The sequence below is a fragment of the Manduca sexta genome, chromosome 13, assembly GCF_014839805.1.
Source record: "Manduca sexta isolate Smith_Timp_Sample1 chromosome 13, JHU_Msex_v1.0, whole genome shotgun sequence".
Taxonomy (NCBI): Eukaryota; Metazoa; Arthropoda; class Insecta; order Lepidoptera; family Sphingidae; genus Manduca; species Manduca sexta.
Window position 1 is genome coordinate 6982821 of NC_051127.1, and position 13278 is coordinate 6996098.

A 13278-nucleotide genomic window follows, 5' to 3' on the forward strand; every position below is an offset into this window, starting at 1 on the left:
CATGTTTACAATAGTATTAAATAATTTTTAGAAACACTTTAAAAAGTTCCTTAGTAAGTTCAGTATTGGAAATAATTTTAGTTATTTTGTTTGAATTTTATTTTATTGTTTTAGCTCTCTTTTTAGAGTTAGATTATATCGTGAGATGTAAGTGTTTTGGCCAAGTGGTGTAAATTTTCATTAAATTTATAAATAAATGAATAATAAGCGTTTTGTTTGTGGTTGCAGCAAGTCGTTCTGCTACCGGCGCCTGAGCTACCTGTCGTCGAAGTTCCAGCTGCACGTGCTGCTCAACGAGCTGCGCGAGCTCGCCTCGCAGAAGGCCGTGCCGCACCGGGACTTCTACAACATCAGGTCACCAGCGCCTTAGCTCACATACTGATCATCTCACGGACAAGGGCGTAGCTAGAGCTTATAAAGGGGAAGGTTTCCGTGCCCCACACAAAACAAAATCATGACTATTATAACAGATTTGATGATTTTGTTCAATAAAACATTTCTATAGGGGTCTATCAAGCTCATCCCACCCCTATAAGGAAGGTCTTTCCGTGCCCCACAAAAAAAAACTAAATGACTATTATAGCAGATTTGGTAATTTTGTTGATTAAAACATTTCTATAGGGGTCCATCCAGCTCCTCTCTCCCCTATAAGGAAGGTCTTTCCGTGCCCCACAAAAAAAAAACTAAATGACTATTATAGCAGATTTGATGATTTTGTTGGTTAACATATTTCTATAGGGGTTCATCCAGCTCCTCCCACCCCTGTAAGGAAGGTTTTCCATGCTCCACATAAAAAATCATCAAGTCTTATTATAGCAGATTTGGTAATTTAGTTGATAAGGCATTTCTATAAGGGTCCACTCGGCTCCTCTCTCCTTTATCTTTCTCTTTATCCTAAGATTTTGATTTTATTACTATTTTTCAAAAAGTAGGGCGTATTACCAAGTTTTCCCCTATATGTATCGTCTTGTGCTCAACTTACCCTCTTAACCAAAGCTAAGACGCTTACAAGTACTATAAGAAGTGTAAATATATTTAAATCTCTTACAGGAAGGTGGACACTCACATCCACGCTGCTTCGTGCATGAACCAGAAGCACCTCCTGCGCTTCATCAAGAAGACGCTCAAGAACCACGCTGATGAGGTGCGTTGTTATTTGTTTATTGAAATAGCACACTAAGGGATCCCATTACACCTGATGGTAGATGCAGTAAGGTCACCAGCAAGATATATCCTTCATATGACACGTAACTTCATGGAATGGCCTTCTGTGATGGTGAAGTGTTTTATTATTGTTGCAATTTGCTCATGTAATTGTCAAAGACGCAAAAATCCCTCTCCCTATGTCATAATTTATTTTTAATAGTGAATAACGTATGTAATTCTTTTGGCTCTGACTATTTTTACTCGCGGCTGCTTTTACCTTCGGAGGTACTGGGTTCGAATCGTAATCTGCAGTTATATTAGTTGTTCTGTTCAATATCAGCCTGGGACTGGAGTTTGTGTCCGATATGGCCATAATTTCGCCCCCTATTACATTATGGGTCGGAACGGCTAAAATCGCGTGCCCCAGCTTCACCTCTGCCTACCTAGTTGAGGATAAAGATCTGATGTATGTCCAATTATTCTAATCGCATATCTAAGCTCGAATACCTATTTATTTGCCCACTGGATCACGACGCCCATTACGATTCTATTATCTTAGTACATAGGTTTGGTTGTGTCCCGCAGGTGGTGACCCTCCACAAAGGCACCCCCATGACGCTGAAGGCGGTGTTCCAGTCGATGAACCTCAGCACGTACGACCTCACTGTCGACATGCTCGACGTACACGCGGTATGTACACATTATATTCATATACAGGCTATTCCACTATAACTTACAATTGATATTTAAATAAAATGATCATTTCATATTCTAAAAAAAACACTAATTTATATTTGATACAGATATTGTTTTAACAAAAATATGTAGAAGATGAAATCTACTAACTGATCATTTGTACAGATAAGTTGTTTGTACGAAGCCACGCAACTCCTTTTCATATTTTAACAAAAATATATTTTATTACCCTTTCGTACATAGAACATTTTTAATATTATAAGCTTCTGTTAAATAACCGAATTTATTATATATTGTTTTTCTCACCCTGTATACCGTGCTGTATACTATTCAAATTAATATCAACTTTATAACCATCTCATTAGAAATTATTTTTCTCTACAGGACCGCAACACGTTCCATCGTTTCGACAAGTTCAACGCGAAGTACAATCCGATAGGCGAGAGTCGTTTGAGGGAAGTGTTCCTCAAGACGGACAACTACATGAACGGGAAATACTTCGCACGGATCATTAATGTATGACAATTTTATGTTTAATTGTTGTTCTAGACCGAAATGGTTAGCGTTCTCTTGGGGAGACCTATCTTCAGCAATGGATAGTCAATAGCCATAGTGTTTAGCAGGAGATGGTGTAGTTTCATAGACTCTTCGTATATATTAAATCTAAGGCTTCTTCCTAATACTAAAATTTTAAACCACGAGTCTATGGTCTTCCAAGTGTAATCCAATGTTATTAATTGGCGCTTACCGATAAGTAAAACAATAATGAATAGGAACAAATAATTGAATAGAATTTAAAATTCTGGTTATCCTTATTTTGTTTGAAGCAAAATATTCCATTGACTTGCACGTGTAGCTACTCGTGTCTCAGCCAGGACATTTGTAAAGAGACGTGAAGGTACTCCTTTCTATAACCTGTTGCTACGCCCCCCTCGGCAATTCTTGTGCGCTCGGTCTCCACACCTAATGCTCCCCCACACGTGGAGACATCTGTCGCGGCCCTCGGCACACAGTTCAGCGTGTATACCTCATCGTTGCCAATTCACATTGAGGCCTATAAGGATTCGTGACCATTTCCAGGCTTTCTCCCCTCCTTCCTTCCTAAGAGGTTTCCCAATTCTTTCTCCACACTTCCTTCCCAGCTATCCCCTCCCAACTTTCCTCTAGGGCTCTGCAGTCGCAAAGGGGATTCTTGTATACCATTCGCAGGATTCCCCGATGTTCACTGTGGAGTCCGATACTCAAAAACCTGTTACTACAGGAAGTGGCGTCAGATCTGGAGGAGAGTAAATACCAGAACGCGGAGCTCCGGCTGTCGATCTACGGCAAGAGTCCCAGCGAGTGGGCCAAACTGGCCAAGTGGGCCATTCAATACAACGTGCACTCCGACAACGTGCGCTGGCTCATACAGATACCGCGATTATAGTGAGTAAACAGTATTATGTATCTACCTATATAGCTATAATTATTTGTTAAGTTTAGATTCTGCGCGTTCTGGACTGACATAACTGTCAAGTTGACAGATGAGTTTATGGCGCCATAACACCAGAGCAAGCAGTGTGTGTTAGAAGACCTAGCGTTACTCCTTGTGTTTCTTAATTTGAAATTTGCAATAACATGTCAGATATTTCATGATATAAAAGTTTTTTTTATATTGTTTTGATAAATTGGTAACAGGGTAATCTGGTACCCTGGTACCAATTTGGTGAATGGTGACGAGATATCCAGCTTCTACTGTTTCGTTTCTATGCACGAATGGTCACCTTCACTAGAGCATTGCTTTCGCGTTATTGCTAGCTACTTTACTATCACATATTTACAGGACATATCGGCTTTTATTTTGAACTTTCAACTAAATTCTTTAGCCAGAATGTTCGACACAACTTCTGGCAGATTTCCCTGGTTATTATTACTATTCATTGTAAGATCTTTACCGATATTAATGTCTTTTTGCTACTCTAGCGACATCTTCAAGTCGAACAAGATAATGAATAACTTCAAGGAGTTCCTGAGCAACATCTTCCAGCCGCTGTTCGAGGTCACCAACGACCCCAACAGCAACCTCGAGCTGCACAAGTTCCTCACCGTAAGTCTAGTTTATGAAGCTACCTTTTTCTTCTCTCACTTCACTTTATAGCGCTCCAATGTGGTCTACGGAATGTTGCAAAAAATATTCGCTTTTAAGACGGTCTGCTATCCTGATACTAACTCCCTTTGGGGGAAAAATAACCTTACTAAAACACTGTCATCATTCATAATCATCTCTGTTCTCAATACAATGTCAATTGTACCCCTTATCCTGATCTGTGGTATGTATGTACTTAAATATTACCTTAACTTACGACCCCCCCCTTTAGTAAAATCCAAGCAGATGCTGTGTAATAATACATATTTCTATAACCTTTTGGTATAATATATTTTCAGCACGTGATAGGTTTCGACAGCGTGGACGACGAGTCGAAGCCGGAGAACCCGATGCTGGACGCGGACGCGAAGGCGCCCGAGGAGTGGGATGACGAGGAGAACCCTCCCTACGCGTACTACCTCTACTACATGTACGCCAACATGACCGTCCTCAACCACTTCCGCAAGTAAGTCGCTACATTCTTACATATTATAAAACAAAGTCCCCTGCCACTTCTGTCGATCTATTTGAATTCGATAAACTCAAAAACTACCTAACACTCGTCTACAGCCTATATTATATTCATCCAATGCTGAGTGTACCCCTCTTGCAATGCACACCAGGTTGTTCTGTCCAGGGCAGTCCTCATCCAGCTTCGTCCCGCCACGTGGACCAGATCATCGATCCACCTCATTTTCTATGACCAGTTCTTGGTCTGATGTTACGACTACCCGACATTTTTAGATAATATTTTGTGTAGATATAGTTTGAGATTCTTTGAAGGATAATGGCTACTTTTCAGCCCAAATAAAATATATAGTGGATTTTTGTCCTGGAAAAACTAACACTCTGGCGAAGCTACGAGCAAGAGCTAGTTACTTTACAAAAAAATATGTAGATACTACTAACTTCTAGCAATGTCTGTCAACTAGATTGAGGTATTGACTCGAGGCCCACTTAACAAGTTCCTATTACTGTCTTCCTTGTATATTCCCAGTTATGATTAGACTTTCTAATGCTGCCTACTCTGACGCCACCTATGTTTACTGGTGGAAGTTCTACGCGCTGTACGTATATCTAGTCAATACCTGACCCTTTGAGGCTACGGTAGGCAGCGACTTCACTGTGTCATGGCTTTGGTATAGTTGAAGCATGGTAGTGATGCTCACTGTCAGATGGCAGGCGGAATGTTTTGCCCACTATAGGCCCGACTGTGCCCGAGTGTGCCCGACTGTGCCCGACTGTGCCCGAGTGGGCCCGAGCGTCGACCGCCCGTCGCCATGACAGTCGAATAAAATACATTTATTTATTTTAAAAAATAAGTTACATAGTGTATACTTATTACTAAAGTATGAAATGAAACGTTTTTTTCATTTACAGCTGGAGTATAATTTGTACGTCGTCTAAAAACACAGAAAGGGATTTTATTTATAAAAATACAAAAAGTTAGTAAGCCGACTAGTGGCGACAGTGGTTGGAGGTTGACTAAGTGAATGTCGGGCAATTACCTTGCTTTCATCTTGCCAGTATGGAGCTCGGACAACGTATCTATGTAATAAAAACATCTTAGACGACATGTGACTACTTTACACTGGTTTCTTTTTTCTTTAGGGAGCAGGGTCTGAACACGTTTGTGTTGCGTCCCCACTGCGGCGAGGCGGGCCCCGTGCAGCATCTCGTTTGCGGGTTCCTGCTCGCAGAGAACATCTCTCACGGACTGTTGCTTAGAAAGGTCATTCATATTTTCTTTTTATGTCATTAATTGTGTGATGATATAAGAGGCTGTTAAAATAAAATAATTAACAGTTATTTTAAGAGCCATTTAAAACTTACCTATGTGGCGATCTGGACTGTGACGACGCTTTTCCGATGTGGGTTGGTTAGAGCCTTATTTTAATCATTTATGTGCATGTGAAGTTACCTTGAGGTCCAAATATAAGGATAGGTCATACAAATACTTAAAATTATGTTAATTAATGACCTTATATACAATCCGGCTCAAAGGACCAAGTTACCTAAAGAATTTTATTTAAATTGGTATATGAAACTTACGTGCAAAGATGCAAGGAAAGATTAGACAGTAAGTTACGGACTAGAGACGGTATCTTATCGCCACGTTGGTTCTCCAGGTGCCAGTGCTGCAGTACTTGTACTACCTGGCTCAGATCTACATCGCGATGTCTCCTCTGTCGAACAACTCTCTGTTCCTGAACTACCACCGCAACCCGCTGCCTGAGTTCCTCGCGCGTGGACTCTGCATCACGCTCAGCACCGACGACCCGCTGCAGTTTCACTTCACCAAGGTAAGGGCTTTGGACTTGTTTCTATCTCTGTACTCTCTCGGGAGCCTTAAAATAGCTATCGGACCATCTTTGTAAAGTGCTATATTATGATGTTGCTACTGTTTATGGGGAGTTGTGTAGTGTATCATCAGGCGATCAGTAGATCCGTGTCGTTATCTATTTGCAATAGGCAATCTATACTATCACTATCCCAATATTAAGCATGGACCATTTCTATAACTGAGAGTATTTATAATGATTTCTTATGTTTACGCGAATGTTAGACATTGTAGAGAGTTGTTGAGTTGACAATGAGAGTATTTAGTTCATACTGACCTAGTCCAAGTTGGCAAACTTTTGTAGCGGTACAATTAATTTATACAACGTCATCTCGTCAACATCAACGGAACTGCGAGAAGACTGATATGGTATTGACACAACTGTAGTGATATCGCACAGTAATCACGCTAGATGGCGATAGACGATACTGGCTTGCGACAGCAAAAATTTACAACGCGCAGCGTATATACCACCTCCAAATAAGAACCGTTGGAGGGGCCGCGGCCGGTCACAAGCAACATCTGCCTGACTGGAGATCTTACCCTTCCATAGAAGAACGTAACCATCTGTTCTTCTACAGTAGTGTCAAACTTATACGCCGCTACACCTTAGAAATTATTATGTAGAATCCTTAGGCGTAGGTTTTCTCATGTTTTCCTTCACCATTAAACATTACTAATATAAACCGTACGCGTACAGGAGCCGCTGATGGAGGAGTACAGCATCGCGGCGCAGGTGTGGAAGCTGAGCTCGTGCGACATGTGCGAGCTGGCGAGGAACTCCGTGCTCATGTCAGGGTTCCCGCACGAGGTAACTGCACATCAGTCATAGTTCTAGATACCCAAGGCGCTGCTTGTTCTACAGCGTCATATAGTATAGTTTGATGGACACACACACTCACGTCTTTTATCCCCGAATGGGTAGGCAGAGGCGAAACTGGCGTACCCACTTTCCGGCTTATGATGTGAGAGAGTGAGCCTATCGCAATACCGGGCACTACTTCCACACTCCGGGCTGATACTGAGCAGAAAATTCCAAATATCACTTTGAACAACCCGGGGTTCGAACCCAGGACCTCAGTACAACTATGCCACCGAGCCAGTTAGTTTTTATTATTCAAGAACCACTGCCATATTACATACAAACTAATAAACTAAATCATTGACTTAGCTGCCATTATGCAATACAACCTCTACCCTACCTTACCACCGCACTAATTCCGTACAACATCAGATGAAGCAGTACTGGCTCGGCCCGAATTACATGAAGGAGGGAGTCGCCGGGAACGACATCACGCGCACCAACGTGCCCGACATCCGCATCTCCTTCCGCCACGAGACGCTGCTCGACGAACTCACCAACATATTCAAGGTAACCAAACACTTAACAGATACCATAAGATAAGTAAGTTAGGTAGACTATAATGTCTTCTAGAGGCCGGGTGTGAGACAGGTTGGTAGTCGTAAATGTCAGGCTAAAGTCTTGAATCAGCCTAATTTGTTACGCTGACCTCGTAATGAAGTGAGATTAGTATCATATAAATTTAAGTAGAAAAAGACGTACACAGACCAAGACCAATATTTGAGAAGTTAAAACTTAGGTCTAATAAACTAAAAATAGGAAAAACACTCTCAGATTAAAAATTGCCCTAAAAAGGCTCTTCAGCTCTACAAAAGCTTTGATGTTACAAATTACAAAGATTTGTTCCCATTCATGATTTGGACCTAGAAAATGCTAACCTCTTTAGTATTTAAAATAGGTCCTTATAATATACTAGAGTACAGTTTGTGTACAATCCGATTTTCAACCCCTAAACACACAACACTACACACTATAGATTATTTACACAACAAGATATACACAACATTGGTCGTTGAAATGGGGAGTGTATTGTTCAGCTTTGTCGTTTGTTGATGTGCTTCCTCTAACCTTGTGAATGTTAATAACATTATCAAACCGTTTTAGTCATTCACCTAGATTCTAAGCATAATTTACGTGGTCATAAATGAGAAACTACAATTAGTTATTGGATTCATATGACAATCTTTTGAAAATAGTAATACAGATTTTAAGATGTACTAGGGTGTAACTATAGAGGCTAACTACCCCTGAAGCCGGGGCCCGTAGCCCCAGAGGAATAGGACCGATTGGCCTCAAGGCCCTGGTCTATAGGCTTGACATACAGGCTATTTACAGACAGCTTTTGTTAAGAAAAATAGTCTTATAATGACATTAAAAAAAAATCGCCAGTTTCTGCACTCCCAGGGGGACCATTCCATAAATTATCCACGGGGCTTCAAGGGTACTACACCCGAACACGCTACTGAATATGTTAATAAATAATTGACTTTAATAATAAAACATAGAGACCAAATTTTCTTCTATTGTACACCAAAATTATAATAAAATATAAATTTCAGGATGGTATGTCAGCTCGCAGATAAATCAACGCGGATGTTCCAGATACTTATGCTAGACTGTATAATCAATATTTGTATATCGATGAAAAAAAAGAAAAACAGGGCTAATCTAATTCCCAAATAAAAAAAATATCTTGTTTATTCTAGTGTTAAGGTTTGTGATAAGCGGGGAGTGCCATGCCGTTGACTCGTACTGTCTTCAATGCATTTCATGTTGATATGCTAGCTTTGCTTCTGTATTTATATCAGATATCGGGCCATAACCAAGATGCCTTTCTTTAATCGTTGACGCAGAGAGAAAACAAAAATATGTAGAAACGATATTTCCCAGCGACAGAGTTATCTCTAGACCAGAGGCTAACAATTTTTTTTTACTCCTATAACATTTTAAAAATTTTGTTGCTTCTGGTGGACTTTTTATTTTTTCTTTTTGGTTTCGCGGAGAAAGTGCATTATCACTGCCGCCCAGCCATCGCGATGGGTGACTAGTTAGATGAAGTCAAGCCAACATTTTAGTAGTTTACTTTTAAAACCAGATATTTTTTGCAGACCTCCGTCTACGAATTGAGGACCCCAATTTTTTGGTCACGCTAGCGTAAACCCCAGTCAAGTTTGCCGTGGACCACTGGGCTTCACCTAGACTACTTTAGGAATTAATACTTTAGACTATGTAATTTCTATATTTTTTTGTGTTTATATTAACGTAAACGATTGTAGAAGGGCGTTTTGGTTACGGCACTTGCACAGTTTACGTTATACAAGGTGTTTCATAATGTGTAGATCAAAATTTAGATCACTATAATCTATCGAATGGAATTCCAATTTTGTTATTATGAGCTAAATGATTATCGCTAACACTTAAGTTAATACTTTTTTAAATTAATTATGTTTTGTGATTAACAGAGTTTAATTAAATGAATTATCTTTTTTACAAAATCGTGATTAAATCAATTTAAAAAACAATTTATATTTAATCGTAATCCCAAACCCCCTTTTTGTTTGTATCGTATTTTTCTAAGTAATCTCATGCACTCACTCTATATGTTTAGTACTCACTACATCGCCCTACCAAAGTTCCTATTGTCATCCAGCTCCCAACTTCTTCCAAGCATTTCTAATGCTATATTCGTTCTGACAATAATGTTCACCTATGCTATAGTTGTGTATTTTTATAGTCTCCTCTGAAATAGCGTAGGAGAAATCACTCGATATATAGAAATAGTCTAAGCAAGTTAGCTTTTCATTCCAATTGCGCTCTCGGTTCTCTCAAATATTAATGCTTCTTCTAAGAATAAAATAAAGCTCGAATACTTTGCCGAGTGACCAGAGTCACATTTAATAATCTATTAGATTATAAATCTACGTAACCGTTTAATTTAATTGAAAAGCGTATAAAATATCGAATATGCATTCATTTCAAATATATTGTTAGCATATTATAATATTCCTGTCGCATAATAAACTTAATGCAATAAAATTGAGTCTGTTACACCATATACACTTTATAGATTAAATATGTTATAAATAAAGATTCTTATAACAATTATAGATATTTAAACAGTTATTCAATGGACGATCACAATGCATTTCCTTTAAGTATCCAACGTAAATTGTTACTAATAATTGAATATAGTGTCATTTTTGTGTTTTAACTTATAATGGCCGGAAACTATGCATAATGTACGTAAATTTACGTATTTTTATGAAATAAAAATGCATTTTTTATAATTTATGTTGATAATTATGTTTATGAAACACAATTCTAAATTGTAATATCGTATCTTATTATTTCGGAATACCCTATGATGTTCTAACGATATTTTTTTTTGAACATATAAGTAATTTTATAAAAATGTTGTCTAAATTAAAGTATAATCAGTTATTAAATTAAATACTTCTTTATAGAAAAAAGTGCATTTCTCACTGTTTTTGGAAATATCTGCATTATTTTGCTTCGCTTAATTTAATATTCTACTAAATGTGTAATTGTGATGGAGTTTGAGAGAACGTCACTTGTTTATAATTATAGATGTTAAGAGTTGTATTGTTTTGTGAATATCCCACATAAACATGGACGTAGCGAGGAGGCTTTACTTGTTTTTTGTCAAAAGTTTAAAATTATTATAATTACCAATTTTTAAAATATAAAAAAGTTGCTAAACTACTTACTGTTTTTACACAGTGAATGGAATTAATCTAAAGCGATCATTTACCTTCTGGTACAACGGAGTAGAACTCAACACTAGCATTAGTAACCTACTGGCTATACCTTTGCTAAAACTTATTTAATAACCTATCGCTTTAATACTTTTAGTGTTAAACTTCGAGTGTTCGAGTCGGGTATTTCGTTACTGCTATTAGCTCCCTCGCTATGTGCATATAAATATTCGCATTTAAAATGCATTGTTATTTGCATTAAGTTTTTAACTTTAAGCTTAACTGGTTGTATCGTCTAACGCTTATGTTGTGATTGTTTCATTAACGTGTGTCACTTATTCCAAATGCAGTTCAAATCCATATAATGTGATAAGCATTAGATTTATTTCTACCATTTTGTTTTTTGTAGAAATAATTCTACCAAAATGAGAGTTATTAAAAACTAGCAACATATTGTTTTGTTTTTCGTTGCTTTGTAAAATATTGTTAGAGGTTAACTTGGTTTATTTTGGTACTTAAAACACAACACAATCAAATCATGGAATAGATCAAACATAATATGTTTATATTTATGAAACATTATAATTTAGATTTATACACAAACCAATGTTATCGTGTTGTTGGAAATAAAATGCTCATACTGGATTGGTTTTATGATTTTAAAATATAAATTACATACATTGAGATATAAATTATCCTGCCATGGGAAATATAATATCAACATACACAGATATTATAGGATTTACAGATATAATCAGACGAAAAACATTCAAAATTACCTTTACAGAACAGTTACTTAATAATCAAAAAGATCCCACAACTCCTGTATATTACAGCTTATCTAGCATGCTACCAATATATTACTTCCCTGTTACATTATTGTAAATATTCGTAAGGCTAAATAAAATATTATGTATCCATTTATAAACAGAAAACTTGAAATATACAATCATGATAATATAACATTCAAAACATAATATGGTAGCAATTATGTTTCTAATGTGATATTCTTTTGGCGTAGCTCACACGGTGTGGTACGCCAGTCTTCTACTAAGGTACAATGTGTGTGCACGACCAGCGTCATGTTATATTCTAACACTTCAAACATTTCTCTACGACGAAATGTTTCCAACTGTTAGTCTGTGCTAATATTTAAAAAAAAATTATAATTGAGATTATCTTATCTGATCATTATTATATAAAACCCATGCTAATTACTTAATTGTCTAATTCAATTTGTCTGTTTAATATATCTTAAATAAATGGAGAAGGTAAGTAGAAATATTTCGCAAAGCATTTTCGCCTTATTTCTTCTTATTTATTAAAAAACTAAGTCATGGAATTGTCAAGATATCTAGCGTTTGATTGTTCTTTTGTAAAGCAACTATATAAAAACCAAATACCTATATAAATCCTGTTTTAAGTTCTAGTGTAAGTAACATAAATTCGCAAAATGCATGTTTATCATTCTAAAAAGAACCAAACAAAAGATTTTCTAGAAATATCATTTTTTCTTACAGGCAAAATTTTCTCCGTCAACTCCGGTGCCGACTAGACGGGCTGGGGCGTCTCCTACGCCGCCTCCGTTCAACTACAAAGCGCCTATAGTTGTTTTGAAACGACCTTCACTTGTATAAAAATTAGTAGAGCACATAAGTCGTTGCCTTCTGATTTTACGAGCAATAATGGTAAAATAATACAATTAGAACTAGTATTACAACAAAGATCGCGAAGATTTCTTATTATTTTCTTAATAACTAAAAAAATAAGTAGTTACTTAGCTCTCTTTCATCTTCAGTCGTAATGTATGAGGCATTTATTTTTATTGTCACAATGCCGTGATTGGCGCCAAAATAAAAATGATTGATATTTGGTTGTATTGTCAAACCTAATATTTACTTACTACTGCTATTTTGGTAACAATGTATAACTTGCGAATAGCTTATAATCAGCAGTCACTTATTTAGTATTTTGTGCTAATAAATATTAATGTCATAGTAGTAAAAAGAGCAATACATATTATTATAATGAAGGTAACATTAGAGTATATTATAATAATAAAAATATTGATATTTGAATATTGCTTCTAATTTTGTTGTATCCTTTATATAGATATGTTCTGTGTTGTATTACACAATTATGTTGAACTATTATAATATATTATTTATATGGAATCAAATATGTTTTATTTGAGTAGTTTCAAAAGTGTTCCAGTCACAAAAGTGAATGAACTGAAAAATAAAATTTTGTTCCGTTATAGCATCAATCAAAAGTGTTGGGTTGTTGTATATTTTGTTGAATTGCTTTTTATACACTAAAGTAAAATAAATAAGTCATTTATGCAATTAGTTTTCGGGCCATGAACCCTCGCGGGCGTTCCGAGTCATGTAGG

General features: G+C 37.0%; 1 protein-coding gene across 13 annotated transcripts in view; it reads left to right on the plus strand.

The window, feature by feature from the left end:
- LOC115449855 (AMP deaminase 2) overlaps window positions 1-13060 on the plus strand; it is a 48466-nt gene extending 35406 nt beyond the window's left edge. For 10 of the 13 annotated variants that reach the window (XM_030177749.1, XM_030177801.2, XM_030177787.2 and 7 more), the window contains 12 exons: window positions 229-354; window positions 1051-1144; window positions 1732-1836; window positions 2227-2358; window positions 3104-3267; window positions 3805-3928; window positions 4267-4433; window positions 5579-5699; window positions 6097-6270; window positions 7009-7119; window positions 7543-7680; window positions 12407-13060. In XM_030177749.1, the coding sequence (XP_030033609.1) occupies window positions 229-354; window positions 1051-1144; window positions 1732-1836; window positions 2227-2358; window positions 3104-3267; window positions 3805-3928; window positions 4267-4433; window positions 5579-5699; window positions 6097-6270; window positions 7009-7119; window positions 7543-7680; window positions 12407-12523 (1573 nt within the window). In that variant the 3' untranslated portion in view covers window positions 12524-13060. Of the gene's footprint in view, window positions 1-228; window positions 355-1050; window positions 1145-1731; window positions 1837-2226; window positions 2359-3103; window positions 3268-3804; window positions 3929-4266; window positions 4434-5578; window positions 5700-6096; window positions 6271-7008; window positions 7120-7542; window positions 7681-8729; window positions 11532-11907; window positions 11942-12406 lie in introns of those variants that run through there. The other 3 variants (XM_030177814.2, XM_030177809.1, XM_030177822.2) reach the window with 3 other exon arrangements.
- Window positions 13061-13278: the final 218 nt, after the last annotated feature.